The 18920-nt window shown below is 56.4% G+C and overlaps 2 protein-coding genes across 3 annotated transcripts in view; one reads left to right on the top strand and one right to left on the bottom strand.

The window, feature by feature from the left end:
* The first annotated feature begins 1518 nt into the window (after positions 1–1518).
* CSRNP1 (cysteine and serine rich nuclear protein 1) lies at positions 1519–12354 on the top strand. The gene is made up of 5 exons (XM_090284531.1): positions 1519–1682; positions 7985–8235; positions 10054–10313; positions 10818–11132; positions 11229–12354. Exons 2-5 carry the CDS (start codon positions 8025–8027, stop codon positions 12210–12212), a joined length of 1770 nt encoding a protein of 589 aa, XP_090140657.1. The 5' UTR covers positions 1519–1682; positions 7985–8024; the 3' UTR covers positions 12213–12354.
* Positions 12355–16550: 4196 nt separating this feature from the next.
* The window catches only part of TTC21A (tetratricopeptide repeat domain 21A), a 34694-nt gene continuing 32324 nt past the window's right edge, over positions 16551–18920 (bottom strand). The window contains exons 23-29 of one of the 2 annotated variants that reach the window (XM_090284526.1): positions 18449–18599; positions 18054–18215; positions 17724–17916; positions 17408–17632; positions 17078–17198; positions 16829–16896; positions 16551–16727 (exon numbers count right to left, since the gene is read on the bottom strand). In XM_090284526.1, coding sequence (XP_090140652.1) covers positions 16650–16727; positions 16829–16896; positions 17078–17198; positions 17408–17632; positions 17724–17916; positions 18054–18215; positions 18449–18599 — 998 coding nt within the window. In that variant the 3' untranslated portion in view covers positions 16551–16649. The remainder of the gene's footprint in view (positions 16728–16828; positions 16897–17077; positions 17199–17407; positions 17633–17723; positions 17917–18053; positions 18216–18448; positions 18600–18920) is intronic. The other variant, XM_090284527.1, reaches the window with a different exon arrangement.

The following is an 18920-nucleotide window of genomic DNA, read 5'->3' as shown; positions in this document are numbered from 1 at the left end:
AGTCTGAAGAGAGAGAGTGAAAGAGAGAACCAGAACTCCACTGTAGGTCACAGAGACTCCCTCTCTCTTAGGTCCCTGGCCAGAGGATTAGAAGTGGGAAGGAGGAGGCAGTGAAAGAAAAAATCCCTTGGGATCAGCAACATCTGCGACCAGCAGCCACAGGGAGAGTGTGGCTGAGTGTCTGATGGGGACAGTCGTGGATATCAAAACTCTAAGGGCTGACACCCAGCTCTGTAGCCTTTAAACTCCCTCCGGAGGTGTCTCAGCCACCAGCCAGGGATTCAATGTACCAGTCTTACGCTGCTGATTCTTCCATCTCCACCTCTAGCCCTGCGCTCACCTGAAGTCCCACCTCCTTGTACACATTTACTAGTTCTTGTCAATGAGCAGAACACACCCCAAGAACATTATCAAGGGTGTGGGCTGGGAGTGTCGAGGTAAGGCTGGAAGAAACTTAATGAGACATAGAACAGAAAACCTCACGTGTAAATTATAACTATGTGCAGCTGTACCAACGTTACGCGCACAATGTAAAAATAAAAAGCAATGGACACAAATGAGAGGCATTAACTCGGAGGAGCAGGGAAGGTGGGGGGGGGGGGGAAGAACGGACAGAGAGCAGTGTGGCTGCAAAGGTGGGCGAGGGCCAGATGATTCCAGCTCGGTGGGCCCCTGGGAATTAGTTGAGCCTTCAACCTGAAGGCGCTGGGAAATCACCGGAAGCCTGGCTCCAGGTGTGCAGATACCTCCCCAGGGCCACACAATCAGCTCCCCCAGGGCCGCACAATCAAGGCATCCAGGGAGGGCAGGGGCTGTAGCCTCGCCGAAGTGCTTTGCTCCTGGGGTTCTTCCCTGGAAAAGCCAAGGGCAGGCAGGCCCCTCCCGACGCCCCGTACTTTTACACCTGTGGCTGAACAGGGGCCTCCACCATCATCTCCAGCGCAGGGCACCCCACCCCCCACCTGGTGGAAGGTAGAAAGGTACACTGAGGGCTGGGCTAGTCCCGGACAACTTTCATCTAGGACAGTCAGAGAAGAACCCAGAATGCAGCGGGAGCAGGCCTGGGCGGGGGAGGGCCAGTTTCCACGAAGGCTCCCTGGAGGAGGCATTGGAAGCTGAGGCCTTCAAGGCGATGGGGTTCTCGTAAGCAGCGAGTGCGGGCAGAAAGGCATTTCAGGAGAGGGGACCGGCTGCAGCCAGGGTGTCTGGGTAGAGACGCCCAAGGGACGAGCGGCGGGGAGGTGGCATCTGCGGTCGGGAAGAGGGGCGGCGGGGGGGCCCCGGCGGCCGCGGTGCGCGCACACTTTCCCCTGCGCAGTCACACTGGGAGAGTTGGCCCGCAGTCAGGGCAGGCCCCGGCGGGAGCCCGGCCACCGGCGGCCGCAGCGCCCGGCCGGGGCAGGGGAGGGGCGGCGCCTCCGGGGCGGGGCGGCGGGAGGCCTGGCCGGCGGCCGGGCGTGCGTCAGCGCGGCCAGCCCCGGAGTTTTCCACTGACGACGAGGGCGGAGCGGCGGGCGGGGCCGCGCAGACAGTCTCCCGCCGCCGCCGCTGCCGGATCCGCAGAGCCAGGGGAGGCTGGGCCGACGGCTGCCGGCCGAGCGAACTCAGGGTCGCGGTGCAGAGGGCGTCCCCGGCCGGGACGCGGGTCGCGTCGGGGTACTTGGAGAGCGCCTGGCTGGCAGGTAAGCGTCGGGGGGGGGCTCTCGGCCGGACTGGACGGGACTTTGGGGAGGGGGCGTCCCGCGCAGGTGGCGCTGCTCCTCCGACCGCTGTCATTTGCCCCCTGACACCTCGACTGGGAGCGGGGGCAAGGACAGCCCAGGCGGGCCCCAGACTGCGTGACACCGCCGGGGTCTGGGGCCGCGAGGGAGGAAGGGAGGGACAGGGGCAGGTTTTCCGTTCCCCTCTCCCGCCCCGCCGCCGGCGCCCCAAGAAGTCACGGCGCCCCGGGCCTTGTACTGGGGGCGGTCGAGCCGAGGCTGCGCGCGGTGGCAGGGCGACAAGGGGCGTGTGTCCGCGGGTGAATTTCCTTTTGACCCAGTTGCCTGAGAACTTTTCAGAAGTTCCTCTCGTGGCCGGAGCAGGTGACATTTGTCGTTTTCTTCCTCGGGCTCCCCCCGGGGGCGGATGCTGGGGCTGCCGGCGCGTGCCCGGCGCCCCTGGGGGGCGGGATCGGGGAGGGAGTGGAGTGATGAGCGAAGAGGAGGCTCCGTGAGTCACGGACCCCGGGAGGGAGGGTGGGAGGAAGGAGGGATCGTGTCGTACGCTCACCTGTTTTGGCAGTGCCGTCACTCGCAGAGGCCACCACTGTGAGTCACGGGCGCAGCTCCCCCGGCCATCCTGGGCCACGCGTGGGCGGGCTCCCACGCGCTTCTCCCTTCCGCAGCACCTCCTTCCTCCCGGGCCTCGGTTTCTCCTCCCCGGGGGCTTTTCCACCCGAACGCACTGTGGGGGTGCCGTCACACCCTTAGTCACTGCTGCTCGCCGGCATAGTCACACACAGACCCACACTGCTGACACAGAGGGTCCTTCCCCCAGCTCCGCTGCCCACCCGACGCCTCCAGGCACATGCCACCCCGAAAGCCTTGTCATCACTGCCTTCCGCGGTCTTCACGTCCTGTGTCCCCCAGGTCCATTCCCCTTTCTCCTAGGTGCCCTTGCCCTGTCAGCTCTCATCTAGCTCAGTTTGTGCGGTTCAGCCGGTAGCCGGTCACACCCCCTCGGGCCCCGGAGGTGAGCCATCTTTTTAAAATGCAAATCTGGCTTTGTCACTCCCTTCTGAAACCCTGCTGTGGCTTCCTGTGCCCCGGGGCTCAAGCCCGCCCTGGGAGGCTGGATCTGCAGCGCACACCCTACCCCTCCAGCCCCTCCCCATACGCCCCTCTGGCTCTCCCTCTCTCAAGTCCCCCACTCCTGCTGCGCCCCCTCCTTTCCACATCCTTTCCTCGGGGAGACCTGTCCTCACCCCCAGCTGTACCCCTACTGCCCCCCCCCCTTCGGCCCTCTTATCACAGGGCTTGTAAACTCGGATTACACTCCCGCCCACTAAACTTAGAGCTTCAAGGGGCAGCGCTAGTGTGCGTCTTGCTCCCTCCGTGCCCAAGTGCCCGAACCGTGCTGAGCACGTCGCAGGAGCTCGGCGAATATTTGCTGAATGAATGAATGAATGAATGAGAGTGAAAAGGCCTCGCTGCGGTGGAGGAAGCGGCCGCTGTCAGGTGCGGTTTACCCTGCTGCAGAGGCAATTGCCTCACGTAGCCAGCTAACAACATTTGGCACCTATCCAGTGCCAGGCCCTGGAGGCCAAGGCTGAGGAACTGTCTCCTCCCTCCATCACTTTCAGACGGGAGGTGGGGGAGGGGTGTGCCAAGGCTTCCGGTCTGCCCTCTCTAGGCTGCCCTGGCTGTTTTTCCAGCCGTTCCCGTCGGGGGCTCCCCGAGGTGCTCTGGGATGCCCTGCCCTTCTCCCAGGAAGTAGTTCTTGAGGGCCTGGGGTCAAGTGACCTCAGATATTAGGGGAAGCTGACCCGCCCTAGCCTGGGGTCTCTGAGGTTAACAGACACATTCTTCAGATTCTTGGAGTTGGATGGAGGCTGCTGAAGGTGCCCCCTCCCCAGGACTAGCCTGGGGTGTGGGCTGGGGCTTTGGGACTGCAGAGGTGCACAGCGGCATTGGTGTGACTTTTCAGAGGCTTTTCTGAGATTGCCTGCCCCCCACCCCCAAGCAGCCTTTGTTTGCTTGGTTCCCAGGGTGAGGTGGCCTTCCCTGGATGCACATAGTATGGCCTGAGTGTGTAGACAGCTGTGGTGAGCAGGGTGGGGACGTGTGCCCCCCTTGCCCTGGGCTGTCAGCTCCTGTGTGTGGTGGCAGGACGCGGCATGACTCTCAGTGCCCAGGCAGAGCCCGGAAGAAGCCTGGTTCTCTTTGATTCAGGGCCTGTCTCTGGGGCTTCTGGGGGTGTGGCGTTTTTGTTTGAGCCAGCTCCTGGGAATTGCTTTTCCTTCCTCCAGGACCCTAGGAGGGGGCTGTGCTCACCCTGGGAACCTTGCCACGGTGGGGATCTTGATTCCTGGGTAGCTGCTGGGGCCCCTCCCCCACCCTCTGACTCACTGTCTGACACTTTTCTTGGACTCTTCCACTATCTTTCATTCCTTTTTCTGACTTGGCCTCTCCTTGTCTCCAGCTGAGTCTTTTTGTCTTATCTCCTGCCTGTGTGCGGCTCTCAGCCTCTGGGTTGCCAGGTGGGCCCATGGCTGCTCCCCCTCCCCCCAACCCCAAAGGACTATCAGGGAGGAGATCACCTCTCATTTCATTCCAGGCCTGCAGATCCTGCTGGGGTTCATCACAAAACCTGCAGCAGGGCCTTAGCTTCCTTGTGCCCTGGTCTCTCCGCCTGCAGCCTTGGTGCTTATAACCCCTCACCTTATAACCCCTCACCTTAAGTTCCCAGGCTGTAGATATCCCTGAGGCAGAACCAAGGTGTCAGGCTTGAACCTGCTGCCTTGACATCTCTATTTGTTTACTTACTCATGGGGAACTGGGAGCCTCCTGAGATACCTGCACTGGCTTCCTTCTCCCTCTGAGCCATCCCCTTCTGGGTACCATTCTTGTTCAAACCCTCTGCTGCAGGCTGGGGGAGGGGAATGTGCCCACCACCCTTAAACTGTGGCAGGAGATCACACTGAGCACCTGCCCCCCACCCAGAGGCCTCATGTGTTTCATCTTGTGCCCACCTGCCTACCTTTGATGGTCTCAGGTGCCTTCTGTGTTCCAGACTCTGTTCTAGGCATGGGCACAATGACAACTAGACTGGGAGGCCCTCAGCCTGGTGTGAAGGAGGTGACCCACTAGGGAAGCCATTGCAGGGAGGGGAGCTAAGGGCTGGAATGTGGGAATCCCAGGGCCCAGAGAGGCAGTGAGGAGGAGTGGGGGTTTCAGGGAGGCCCTCTTGGTCATGACTCTAAAGGGGGGTGAGGCTGGGTGCCAGCTTGTGCAAAGGCCAGGAGGTGAGCAGGTCGTGGCCAGTAGGGATAGCACAAGGTCAGCTGGAGTATAAAGTGAGAAGGGCTTGGGGAGACTCTTAGGGCTTGAGTCTGGAGGCGAGGCAGCAGCTAGGCCTGCTTCGGCCTTTTGTGGAATTCTAGACTTGATCCTAAGGGTGAGCTCTGCAGGGATTCTAAACATGCAGGTGGCAGGCGGAGCTGGGATTTAATAAGATCACTCTGGCTGCAGGGTAGAGAATGGTGATGGGGAGAGGACAGGAGCTAAGGCAGTGGAGACAGAGATGTAAGGGTAATAAACTTTAAAAAGTTGTATGCGACATATATAAAATGCATGAAGTATGTGAATCTTTTGTGTGTGGCTAGGTGGATTTTTATGGTTTTAGACACCCATGGAACAAACCTCAGCCCAGATCATCTTAGACCATTTCCAGACTATTTCCCCCCCTTGGCCCGCAGAAGGTCCCCTCATGGCTGACCCCAGTGCATCCCTTCCCCTCATCCCCCGATAGCCCCTGTTCTGACTTGTATCATCATTGATTGGGTCTGTCTTTCCTTGAGCTTCATTCACATGCATGTATTCTTGTGTCTGGCTTCTTTCACCCAACATGATATCAGTGAGATTCATCTGTATTGTGTGTATCCTGCAGCTCATCCTTCTCTTCACAGTGTAGAATGACATATTCACTAGGCACTGGTCAGTAAGGATTTGACGTGCATTCATTCATGTAAGCTTCCCAATGCCGTGAGGTTTGAAGACAAAGGATTGGAGTGGCGAGGTTAAGGAGCTTGCCCTGGGTCACTCAGCTCTAAGAGCTAAGCCAGCGTTCCAATGTAGGCAGTCTGGCTCTGGAGCCAGGGTTCCTAACCCTAAGCTGGGTGGCCTCCACGCTACCTACTGAATCTGTGCCTGGCCTTGTGTGGATTAAGCGAGCTCATGTGTGACTGCATGTGGACGCAGGGAGAGGGAGAAGGAGTTGGGGACGGCTGCAGGTTTCTGGCGTGAGTAACTGGGTGGGTGGCAGTGCTGTTACTAAGATAGGGAACACAGGAAGAGGAACAGATGGCACGGGTGGGGGGGTGGGGAATAGAGACAAGGGTTCGATTTGGGGCCTGCAGAATGTTATGTTTCTAGGGAACAGCCAGGCAGAAATACCGGGTGGGCATTTGGTTTGGGGGGGAGGGGTCCCAGGCTTGGGCGAGTGATAGGGAGGCATTCAGTCGCCTGCAGACACATCTGGAGCTTGGGAAAGGATGGCTTCTCCCAGCAGGATGGTGGTGGGGACAGTGTGACGGAGGTGGGGACAGCGTGACGGAGGTGGGGACAGCGTGCCTGGGTGTGGTTTGTCCACGTGTGTCTGAGTGTCTCTGGTCTGCATGTATATGTGCATGTGTGCATGCCTGGCTCTGGGTTGTGAAGTTCCCTCATCTTCTGGGAGAGCCTGCAGGTCAGCTGGGAGCTGGGTTGTTTTTGTTTGTGGTTTGACCCTGGGAGGGGGTGCCAAGGCTGAGAAACTACCCGCTCAGAAGCCCCCGGAAACACCTGTGTGTCCTCTTTCCCCGGGACCCAACGTGGAGAGTCTGCAAGGAGGGGAGCTGGCTCTTGCTTCTCTCGTTCCTGCAGGGAGAGGTTGTCCCTGGAAAGAATTTTGTCCAGTAAGCCTATCCAGTAAGTTGATTGACAGCGCACCCTCTAAGTCTAGGATCCAGGGATTTCGTGGGAGGTTTGGCAGAGGGGGAAAGGGGCATTTAGAAAGGATACCTGAGGAGGGGAGATCGCCAGCCTTCTGGTTGGCTTTTCCTGTTCTCTCTTATTTCCTGTGATGGCTGTGGGGGAGGGGCTCCCCAGCACTGGGGCCTCTGCATCGTTTCCCCTTCCTCCTGGTGACCTCCTGGGGCCCCACTCTGAGTGCCACCGGATGTGCAGAGACAAGGTAGCTGGCTGTGGTCAGCCCTTAGGACTGAGTCCTTGGGGGATTCCCAAGCAGCAGAAGGGACTGTTATTTGCCTTGGCATTTAGGGGAAGGAACCCCAAGTCCCCTCCACCCCACTTGGATGGGACTAGCCAGGCTGTGGGAGTCTGGCTGCATTCCCACAGAGGGCTGAGACCTTCAAAGGGGAGACATGAGTGCTGTGTCCTAGGATGCTCCACGTCACAAGCTACAGACTAGAGAGAGTGGGACATTGTCTTGGTTGTAATAGAAGAGTTTTTTTAAGGGGAAAAAATCCCGTTGGATATTAATTCAAACAAGCAGCGCTAGATACTGGAGTAGAAGGTGATGTGAGAGACATGAAGCCTAGGTGGCTCCGGTCCCATTGTCAGGACTGGAGGCCGGGGACTTCTGCAGGGCCGGGAGTTTCTGAAGGAAAGTCTGAGCAGGTCCTTCACAGGAGAGGAGGGACTCGGGAAAGTCCTGGGAATCGGGGCCGGCAGCAAAGCCAGCCTGCTTCCCAGAGAGTCCCGGTTAGGCGGGCCCAGGAGCATGGGCCCCCAGCAGTCGTGTGTCTGGGGCAGCGTGCCTGTGGTGGGGGTGCTTGGCGGGGAGGAGGAGGAGGAGGAAGCAGAGCCACTGTCGCGCAGACAGCCTCACACACACAAAGGCACACAGATGCGAGCTGTGTGAATCACCCAGCCAGTGAGTCAGCCCCCAGGATTCCTGTCGGGGAATGATCAAGACTGGGCAGAGGTCTGTCGGTCCATCTGTCGGTCGTGTGTAGGGGGGTTGGGTGAGGTAGTGGGGAAGGTGCCCGGCAGTGTCCTGGGAGGGCTTTTTGGCACGGTGGTGGGAGTTTCCGAGGGCAGGGTTTGGGCCTCTGTGCTCTGTCTTGTGCCGTGAAGCCTCCTGGGGAGCTCCCAGGGCTGGGGCCCGGGGGGCGTGGGGCACCTTGAAGGGTCAGCGGGAGAGGTGATGGTCATGGCGGAGCCCACCTCTCAGCCTCGGGCCTGCCCCCAAGAGACTGAGAGCTTTCCCTTCCCCACTCTAGGCTGTCTGCGCCCGGACTCCAGAGCACCCCTGTATCCACCATGACTGGGCAGCTGAAAAGGAAGTTTGACCAGTTGGAAGAGGATGACTCCTCCCTCTGCTCATCCTCCTCGTTGTCCTCCTCGGGCCACCACTCCGGCTCCTGCTCCCCAAGCTCTTCAGTCTCCCCAGCCTGGGATTTGGAAGAGGACGGCGCCTGGGATCAGCTGCCCCTGCCTGACCAAAACGTCGGAGGCCCCCCAAGTGTCACCCGTGAGTCCCTACTCCCCGGGGAACCACACCGCACCCCTTCTTTCTTCCTGAGGCTGACACCGGGAGGCCTGTGCAAAGCTATCCTGGCCTCTGGAGGTTGTGTCCCCACGGCTTTAGCTCCCCTACTTGGCTCCCCACCTCACCCACTTCCCGGAATGCAGTGGTCACTTAGGAATGCCCACTGTCCAGAGGCGGTTGGCAGTGGCTGGATTCACCTTTGACCTTGGGACTCCCCTGCTTCAAAGTCATGACTTTCAGAACAGAGCTCCTGAGAGTGGCCCTCAGCCTGCCCACCCCGGCTCCTCCCTTCTGTTCCAGTTTCGTTTTTCCGGCTCTCGCCCTGTCCTCCTTCCAACTGCTCTGCTCGAGCCCCACGCCCGCACTTCTCCGCTGCAAGGCCTGTCAGGCCGGTCCCTCCCCTGTCAAAATGCTGCTTGGCTTTGCCTGAGCAGAGTGAAAGGGTTTCTTCCCAGTTACTTCTCAAGCTGGCATGATTCTGATACCAAACCGGCAATGCTGGCCCGGGAGCAGTGTTTCTCAGCCTAGTTCTGTGTCATCGCTGCCCCCAACCCCGAGGAGCCTTTGTAGGCATTTTCTCCTGATCACCCCCACCTAATATTTTACTACCCCAGATATGACATCTGTTTATGTGCTATATATATAGATCTGCATTACACATAAAACAGTTATGATTTTTAGCACATAGACTCTTAACAGTACATTAACTGACAAAATGAGTGGGTTTATGCTGGAAATACAAGGATGATTTAATATTATAAAATCCAGTCTTATAGTTTACAAACTATGTCGGAAGAAGGAAAAATATAAGAGCTACTCTAGATGCTGAAGGAATATTTGATAAAACGTAATATCCCTTCTAGATAAGACTCTTGGTAAGATAGGGATAAGTGAATTCTACTTAAATGTTAAAAAATGTTTCATCCCCAAAGCTGATTCTGATGAATGAGGAAATACTGGAAGGATTTCCCACTAAGTCAGGAACAAGATGAGCACGCAGTCTGTCACCACCGTTAGTATCGTGCAGGAAGTGCTAGCCAGTTTGCAGAGAGAATAAGAGTTCTACAGGTTGCATTGGGACAGGCAAAATTGCCATTACTTGCAGAAGGTTGACTACCTGGTCAATTCAAGAATATAAACAGAAAACCTGTTAGAAGGGAATGCCATCAGGTAGTTGTGTACAAAATTAATAAATCGAGATATATGGAATTGCCAGTATTCAACTACTTTATGGTAATTTCTTATGGTTCAACCTAATAAAAAGTAATAACATACCAATATACGTATTGAATATATACAATCAGTAACTTATTAAGGGAAGGCCTTTTCTAAACCCATTGCAAAACACAGGAAAATTCTATATATTTTTGATTACATAAATCTTAGAATTTTGTAAAATGTCATGAATAAAAATAAAAGACTAAGATATTTTCACAGATAGGCTAGAGGGATGATTAATGTCTCTAATATCATAGATAAAGAGTTCCTACATATCAATTAAAAAACTATAGAAAATGTACAAGGGACCTATAATTGGCTGATCAAGATAGGAAAGATGTCTAATCTTACAAGCGCTCTCATTTCAGCTGTTAATAATAATAAGCCAATGTTGACCAAGGAGTGGTGTTCAATTTTACCAACTCCAGCCCCAGCCAGGCTGGCTCCTAAATTTGAATCCATTTCTTTGGGGGGAGGGGAGGAACAGAGGAGGTGTGAGGAGAGGTCCTCCAGCATCATTTTGCAGGCGGCTGTGCGGTGCCTCACGGACTCATGCCCTACCCCTCCCTGCCTGCCTTCCAGCCCTGCCCATCCTGAAGCGGGCTCCCCGGAAGCGCCCAGGCCGAGTAGCCTTCGATGGCATCACCGTCTTCTACTTCCCTCGGTGCCAGGGCTTCACCAGCGTGCCCAGCCGTGGAGGCTGCACTCTGGGCATGGCCCCTCGCCACAGTGCCTGCCATCGCTTCTCCTTGGCGGAGTTTACGCAGGAGCAAGCCCGAGCGCGGCAGGAGAAGCTCCGCCTACGCTTGAAGGAGGAGAAACTGGAGGTGCTTCGATGCAAGGTAGGGCGATCCCTCCCAGGGCCACAGCGGGGCAGCTCCTGAAGTCCTAGCCTGGAGGGGAGGGGCACTGGGGGGCCGGCTGGTTTGCTCCTTGTGTTATTTGGGGAAAGAGGCCCATGGGGCCAGCAATGGCTTGATCAACGTCTGTTGCCTGGATTATCTGCAGGCAGTGAGGCACGGAAGGGCTCAGGTTTGACGCAGGGGCTGGGCGTGCTGCCTGAGTGTCTGGCCTCACTCGGGAGGAGGATGTGGAATTGACTGACACCGGGGGTCTGTGTATCTGGCTGGGGGAAGGCGTTTGTCCTTGAACTGGGGAATGACACAGACAGGAAATCTCTTTGCAAATGCGCTGAGGCAGTCTTCTTGGCAGTCCTGGTCTCTGGTATGCACAGTGCCCAACCCGGAGTAAGCGCATGGGCAGAGTCTGTCGAGTGAGGGGTGGCTGAGGGGACTGAGACCACATGTCTGTGCCTCTCACATCCCTCCTCTCTCCTCTGGATGCAGCTTGTGGATGCCGGGGTGCCTGAGGCGGAGGCTGGCCTGCCACTGACCGCGGACGCCATTGATGACGCCTCTGTGGATGAGGAGTTGGCCGTGGCGGTGGCAGGAGGCCGGTTGGAGGAGATGACCTTCCTGCAGCCTTACCCAGCGCGGAAGCGGCGGGCCCTGCTGCGGGCTGCCGGGGTGCGGAAGATCGATCGAGAGGAGAAGCGGGAGCTGCAGGCTCTGCGCCAATCCCGGGAGGATTGTGGCTGTCACTGCGATAGGGTCTGTGACCCTGAGACCTGCAGCTGCAGCCTGGCGGGCATAAAGTGCCAGGTACAGTGATCGGGCTGGGCTAGGAAGGGTGGCCTGAGCTTGGGGGCTTCTCGGGGCTCCTCCGGATCCTCACCTGTGCCTCTACCTTCTCTGCAGATGGACCACACCGCGTTCCCCTGTGGCTGCTGCAAGGAGGGCTGTGAGAACCCCAAGGGCCGCGTGGAATTTAACCAGGCGCGGGTGCAGACCCATTTTATCCACACGCTCACCCGACTGCAGTTGGAGGAGGGGGCTGAGAGCCTTGGGGAGTTGGAGGCCCCTGCCCAGGGTGGCCCACCCAGCCCTGGTGGGCAGGTCCTGGCCCCCACTTTCCCACTTGCCAGCTCCCCTGTGAGCAGCGAGCTGGAAGACCACAGCTGCAGCAGCGACATGACTGATTCCTCCACGGCATCGGGCACTAACGAGCTCCCTGGCGGCCTTGTCCACCCGGCCCTGCCTGGCCCGCGCTTCCAGCCTAGTGTGGATGACGACAGCCTGGAGCGGATCCTGAGTTTCAGTGACTCTGACCTGGGTGGAGAGGAGGAGGAAGAGGAGGAGGAAGCGGGTGTGGGGAACCTGGACAACCTCAGCTGCTTCCACCTGGCTGATATCTTCGGCACTGGTGACCCCGGGGGCCTGGCCAGCTGGTCCCACAGCTATTCCAGCTCTGGTCTCACGTCAGGCGTCCTGGATGAAAATGCCAACCTGGATGCCAGCTGTTTCTTAAATGGTAGCCTTGAAGGGTTGGGAGAAGGCAGCCTCCCTGGCACCTCGGTGCCACCCAACATGGACGCCGGCCAGAGCAGCTCGGTGGACCTCAGCTTGTCTTCCTGTGACTCCTTTGAGCTACTCCAGGCCCTGCCAGACTACAGTCTGGGGCCTCACTACACCTCTCGGAAGGTGTCTGACAGTCTGGACAACCTTGAGGCACCCCACTTTCCCTTACCTGCCTTTTCCCCGCCTGCGGACGCCAGCGTTTGCTTCTTGGAATCCATCATGGGCTTGTCTGAGCCAGCTGCCGACGGCCTGGTTCCCTTCATGGACAGCCAGTTGTTCGAGGACACTGCCCTGGCGTCACTGGTGGAGCCCGTGCCTGTGTGAGGACTAGGGTGCCTTTTGCTGGCCCCAGAAACCCTGTTGCTGCTGTCATTATTTGGGGGCTCCCCGGGGCCTGTATGTAACGTTCTCCCATTGGCTGACTCACCCACGTGGACACTCCTCTAATTTTCATGCTACACTCTGGATTGATTTAATATTTATTTTTGTAACTTTCTGTGCTGAAGAGAAGGCGAGGGGGGGGGCTTCCTCCTTTAGCCGCCTGGCCCCCGGTGCCCACCGTCTCTTCTACTTCCACGGCACATGCCAGGAAGAGGACGGCATGATGTATCTTAGTCTGAAGACAGCGAGACAGAGCTGGAAGCATCCACCTCTTCTGTCTTCTGCCACCCTGAGCCCTAGCCCCCGAGTGGCTGAATCTCTGGACTGTGAAGACTATAATTTATTTCTATAATTTATTTGGAGACTAGGTGGCATAGGCTTCTCACCCCTGGCTGGTAGGCAATGCTGAGGTTGGGGCGGGGCACAGACCCCATGAGTCCCTTTTGCCTTGTAGCCCTGCCCTGCCTGGTCTTATGTATAGACCAGGTGTGGATTCAAGTCCCGTGTCTAATGTGGCAGTGGCCTGGCTCTGCATGGCTGAGCAGGCAGAGGCTAGCCCAGGACAGTGTCTGGGCAGGGGAGGGGCTGGGCTGACCAACCGTGACCAAAACCCTCTTCTGACCTATTCAGCGCCCTCCACTTCCCGCCCTCTGCCCCATCTCTCCCCTCCCGCAAGGGCCACATCCTCTATTCTGGGCCCATCAGTGTAGGAAGGAGAAGCAGTGGGCCTAAGAGGGTGAGGGACTTGCCTCGGGCCCACCTGCCTGTGCCCTAAGGCTGGTTGGCCAGGGTAAGCGGTGATGCCTTATGGTCTTTATACCTGTTTGCTGATGTTGAATTTTGCATCCTAATTTCTATATTGTCTCTGAATATTAGAAGTATAATTTATTCATTTTTCTCTATGTCTGTGCCAAGAAGCCCAGGCTCTGGGCCTGCCCTCCTGCCCAGGAGGCCTTGCCAGCCTGTGTGCTTGTGGGAACACTTTGTACCTGAACTTAACAGGTACCAATAAAGAGGTTCTATTTTTAACGGTGTGGTCTGCATTTGTGGGACGACTCGGAGCACCAGTGCACCTGCCAGGAGGCAGTGGGGGGAGGGGGAGACAGGCCCTGCAGGCCAGTGTGGGCACAGGCTGTGCTGGGGATGGGAGTTGGGGACACAATGCACTGAGCCTCCTTCCATGCAGGCCACCCAACCTGGAGACAGGAAGCCAGCTAAGAGGCTGGCCAGGGACTTGGAGCACTTTTTACTTTGGAAGAACCCACTCTCTCCAGTGGTCTTTGGGGGTGGATGGACTGAGACAAACTATGTGCTTGGATGGACGAGGCCACACTCACTCCCCTCACACAGACTGAGCTGGGGCCTGGCCATATGTGGGAAGTCACTCCCGCCCCTCAAGGTGAAGGCAGACAGTGGGATGGGGCAGGTAGAGGCTTTGTGTGGGGCTGAGCTGCTGAGCTCCCTGGGGATTTGAGCACCAAACACCGGAAGCAGTAGAACTTCATCCCTCTGCACCAGCCGGACCTGTCTGACCTGTCCCCAGCAGCCTGGGCTGCAGGCCAGAGGAACAGGCTGCACTCTGCCCTGGTGAGCCCCAGCTGGGGGCCTGAGGAGTAAGGTGAACCCCCCTGAGGCTTGGTGGATGCCTCCAGTAGCTCCAATACCCTCGCTGGAAGCCCCTGCAGGCTCTAACCCTGTGGACAAGGGCTGGAAAGGGGGTCTGAAACGGAGACCTGACTTGGGTCTCCCTGTTCTAATTCTCTGCCTCTGTTGTTCTGTGCTGGCCTTCCTTATTTCATCTCCGGTTTACTGGTCCAGAGCATGGATCCAGAGTGCCAGGTTCAAATCTTGGCTCTTCTACTACCCAGTGGGATTACTTATGCAAATTACTTCCCTTCTCTGTGCCTGGGTGTCCTCAATACCGCAAATATCACTGCTCACCTCTAAGCTTTTTCAGTTCATATATATATATATATATATATACAGCACACAGAAGAGAGCCTGCCACATGCAAACCTCGTAACTTCCGTTGTTGTCATGTTTTGGCCTCTATTTCTATGGTTTATCCTGTTTTGTTTTTTTTCTTACCAGTTCTGTCACCTTCTAGGTATGTCTCTTGCCTCAGGACATGCATGGACATGGGCACATGGCCATATCGTCAGTGGCCACTAGATGATCATGGCTTGGAGTTTGGCCTTTCCCTGAAAGCAGTGTAAGGCAGGGACAGCCAGGTCTCAGGCTTCCCAGGGTGGACTGCCCCGGTGCACCCAGTTGTCCTGCCTCTCACTGGTCCCTGGGGATCCTTCTGTAGCGGTTGCTTCACGTGCATGCTGCAAAAGCTGGGTCTCTCCAAAAGCTGCGAGGCTCTGACTGAAGAGCCTGGGGCCTCAATGGTCGCCTCCAGCAGCTCCAATACCCAGGCCGGAAGCCCGGGCAGGCTTCTGCCCTGTGGACACAGCCCATGACTAGACAGCCTGCTCACTCCTCACCTAGAGCCATGGAGCCCCTTCTTGGCCTTTTTTATTTTTATTTTTATTTTTTAAGATAAATGAAGACAGCTTAGGTTTTACAGCAATACAAATGTGATTAATGTACAACCTTTTGCAGCAGCATCCCCCATACAGACAGACCTGTCTCTAACATAACCCGCCCCGAGAAACTGGGTTGTGAAGCGCATCATAATAAAGTGGACTGTTTTCCCGTAAGGAGGATGGTAGGAACCTGAAGAAAGCATTCCAGGTCACTGACTCACACCAAGAGGCCACACACAGGACTACAGTATATCATAAAAACAAGGCTCAGCCCTGGCTGGTGTGGCTCAGTGGACTGAGCACCGGCCTGTGAACCAAGAGGTCACCAGTTCGATTCCTGGTCAGGGCACATGCCTGGGTTGCAGGCCAGGTCCCCAGTTGGGGGCGCGTGAGAGGCAACTGATCAATGTATGTCTTACACAGTGATGTTTCTCTCCAACTCTTTTCTCCTTTCCTCTCTCTCAAAATAAATAAATAAATAAATAAATAACATCTTAAAAAAGCAAAACAAAATAAGGCTCGGTAGCCATCAAGGACAACTTGGGCTGATCTAAAAGAGATCCTTACCCATTCACTGTTCCCGTCCCGTAGTCACCGAACTACTTCTATTCATAGCCTTGCCAAATCCACATTCTACTCCTACTCCTACTGTTTTACTCTGTATCAATGATATCAATATGCTTAAAAGTTAGAACCATTCTATGTAGCAACACCCACGAATTCATGAATTTGTTATGCTGTTTTTCTCTGTTATATAAAAATACTTGAACACAGAGTTACTGAATTTTAAAATGTTTGGTAAATATCATTGGCAGGGATTTGTTCCATGATTTGGGAACACACAGATCTAGTCTAATTTCCTGCCACAGATGGGGACACTAAGACTGAGAGAGGGGAAGGAAGGGTCTTAGAAAGGTCACCCAGGGAGATTCAAGACCTCCTGACTCCCAGTTCAGAGTTCCTTCCCCCGAGGTCAGACTGGCCCATTATTGCCATCCTGAAAAACAGGAAGAGCAGCATTGGGAGCACAGCAAAGGTGACCTCTCTCAACCTCTTGCCAGTTACAATTGACACTATTCATCCAAATAGGGACCACTGCTTTTGGCCCCTTAGGTGTTGAAGGGTTTCTGGAGGATGAATTAGTGGGTCAGTGTCTTTTACAAAAGCTGAAGTGGGAACTATTTTTTCTTGGGATGTATTTCCCTGTACTAGGCAAGGTCACCCAAAGCAGTGGGGACCAGCAGAGGCCAGTGGCAGACTTGGGGAGGAGGAGACAGAAGGCACCACGGAACAGAGCCGGCCAACGACCCTTGCAACCTGCAGGAGGAAGGTCCCTGATCAGCACATCGCCTCAGCTATGGGGACCACGTGTCGCTGGTCCTCCTGTCTGGTCTCGCGGCCAGGGAGGACGCAGCGAGCACCATGGCAGGAAAGAGCATTGTTTCTTTAGCTCCAGGATTCTGGGGACTGGACAGGAGAGAAGAGGCATTTACAGGGCTCACATAACAATATTAAAATAGCTGTAGAGTGTTTTTTTATAACCACCTCTTGTTCCCCTCTGCCCCTTCACAGAGTCTGGGATAGACATGGGGTCCATAGGAAGGTGCCCAGTGAGCTCAGCAGAAGCTGAGCTGATTAATGTCCCTGCTCCCCAGAGCAAAATTCTTTCTTGTGCCTTAAAAACCTAAAGTTTTGGGATGACCTTTAGACCAGAGGAGGCATGGTTCAAACAAATCACACAAAATAGAAATGGGGAAGAATATGTCATTTTCTGAATCTCTTCTCCTCTGACCCACATCCCACCCTCTCCATGAAATTTCCGTAGGTTGATGACTCCCACTGATCGCAACTAGGGCCTGAGAGACCGTTGGGCCTTTTCTAAAATGTCTTCTCTGATTTGGGGGTAGTTGGGGTGCTCCCTGAGGACCTTGGACAAAGAGAGAAAAGGTATGAAAACATCAGATGGGGCTCCCCGCCACTGCACCAGGCCACTGTCCCAAGCCCTCCCTGTCATTGCTGGCGGCTTACATTGTGGCAGACTTCGATGGCCTCCAGGAATCTCTTGCCCTTCAAATAGTTGAAAGCTAGTTTGAAGCCTGTCCAGGGGCAGCGAGAATACAGACCAGGTAGGTGGCATGCCCATGACCTGACCTGAGAAGCCCCCGGGTTCCCACAACCAGCCAGGCCAGAATGCAGGCCTGAGGTCTGGGGTCAGGGGGATGGTCCTGCTGCCAACTCCCTCCCACACCCACGTGCACCTCAACCGGGCTGCCTTACCAATGGCAGGGTTTGCATAATGACTGTACTTCCAGGCCAGCTCGTAGTTGGCGGCTGCGTCCTTGTAGGACTGCTCCTTCTCCATGATGAAGCCCATGTATTCGTAGGCCCTACAGCAGGACTGCAGAGAAAGGACAGAGCCTCTGTGGAGAAGCACATCCAGTCCCCCGCCCAGCGCCTGCAGCCTCTCCTGGCCTAACTGACTCTTGAGTGCCCCTCCACCCATGAACCCTTCCCAGTTCTCTCCTGATTCCACGTTCCAGATGGATGCCTCTTCTTGCCTTGCCTGTGCTGTGCTCCCTGTTCCCACGACAGCAGCGCGCCCCTCACCTTGTTGTATTGCACGCAGCGCCGCAGCAGGTCCGAGGCGAGATCGAACTTGCCGCCCTGACAGTAGATGTCAGCCAGCAGGAGCCAGCTCTTCTCCAGGTCCTCGGCCTCGGCCAGCGCCCATGGAGCCTTGGCCAGACGCTTCAACTGCGTGCGCGCCTTGGGGACCTGTTTCAGCAGCAGGTAGGCCTGCGCCATGGCCAGCAGCGCAGGGACACTGTCCTTCTACGCGCGGGGTGGGAAGCAGGAGTCTGTGCTGGGACCCTCAACCTCCCCCACCTGCCCGCCTGCCCGCCCGCCCCGCCAACCGGCGCACCTCCGCCTTTGCCATCTCGATGAAGGTGCCCAGCGCCGTCTCCACGTTCGCCTTCTCCCTGGTGGCCAGCAGGCAGTGGCCCTGCAGCAGCAGCAGCTGGGCCAGGCCCCCGGCGTTGCGCTGGTAGAACTCACGCAGCAGCTTCTCCGCGGTGCGCACGCCGAGCTGCTCTGACTCCTTCCTGCCGGGGGAGCTGCGGGGTGTTGGCTGAGCCCCCGGCCGCGGGCCCGCCCGCACTGCCCTCATCTGGCCTGGACCCGGAGACCGCAGGCTCTCCCCGCCTTTCCTGGGCTCCCGCCCCTCCCCCCAGGGGCCAGCCAGGCCCTTTACTTGTTCTCTGCCGCCAGGTTCTCGAAAGCCTCTCCTCCCACTATCTCGTTGTCTGGATTCAGACAGATTTGCACCATGTAGTAGGTGGCGCTCTGTCCCCAAGTGCTGTCCTTGCGAGCTTTGTTGAGGAACTTCAGTGCTTCATTGGGCTGCCCTAGATGCCTGGAGCGGAGGGGAGACATGCCCATGATCAGATGGGGAAATGGAGGCAGGGACACACAAGGGCCGCTCGGAAGGTCTGCACAGAGCAGGGGCTGGATCGCTGGTCTCCCCGCTCCCTGGTTGGGAAGCTAAATTTCTGCTTCCCCAGCGCTGAGCAAACGCCCAGCGGGCCCGGTAGCAAGAAAGCCTCCCGACCCTAACTGCTGCCCACCCCACCCCCCCGACCCCCTCACCAGCGGTAGATGCCCATGCAGTAGTTGAACCCTGGCTCCGAAAGCACTCGGCTAGACATCTTTTTGGCCAGTTCAAAGAAGGCAGGGGCATCTTCCAGTTTGCCGCTTCTTCGTAGCAGATCAATTAGTTTATTCAGTACAGGAAAATTGTCTAAAATAAGAGAGCAGAGATCTCCAGGCTGGGAGAAGCAGGGCAGACCAGGGCACTACCCATCTGGGCTGAGCAGGGACGTTCCAGCAGTTTTAGCATCTCCACTGGTCCCCAGTATTGACAGAATAATAACAGCGATGCTTAGAAGTGGTAATAATAGTAGCTACCAGTTATATGGAACCTGGCGTGGTTTTATTACCTGTATATTAACCACACAATGAAGTAGTTACTCTTATTGTTCCCATTTTACAGATGAGGAAATGAGAGACAAAGAAGTTAAGAAATCTGCCGGGGTTTACGCAGCTGATAAGTGGAAGACCG

This window comes from Furipterus horrens, unplaced genomic scaffold, assembly GCF_987537825.1.
Source record: "Furipterus horrens unplaced genomic scaffold, mFurHor1.1.pri manual_scaffold_7, whole genome shotgun sequence".
In the NCBI taxonomy this organism is placed as follows: Eukaryota; Metazoa; Chordata; class Mammalia; order Chiroptera; family Furipteridae; genus Furipterus; species Furipterus horrens.
This window is presented reverse-complemented; position numbering and strand designations above follow the sequence as displayed.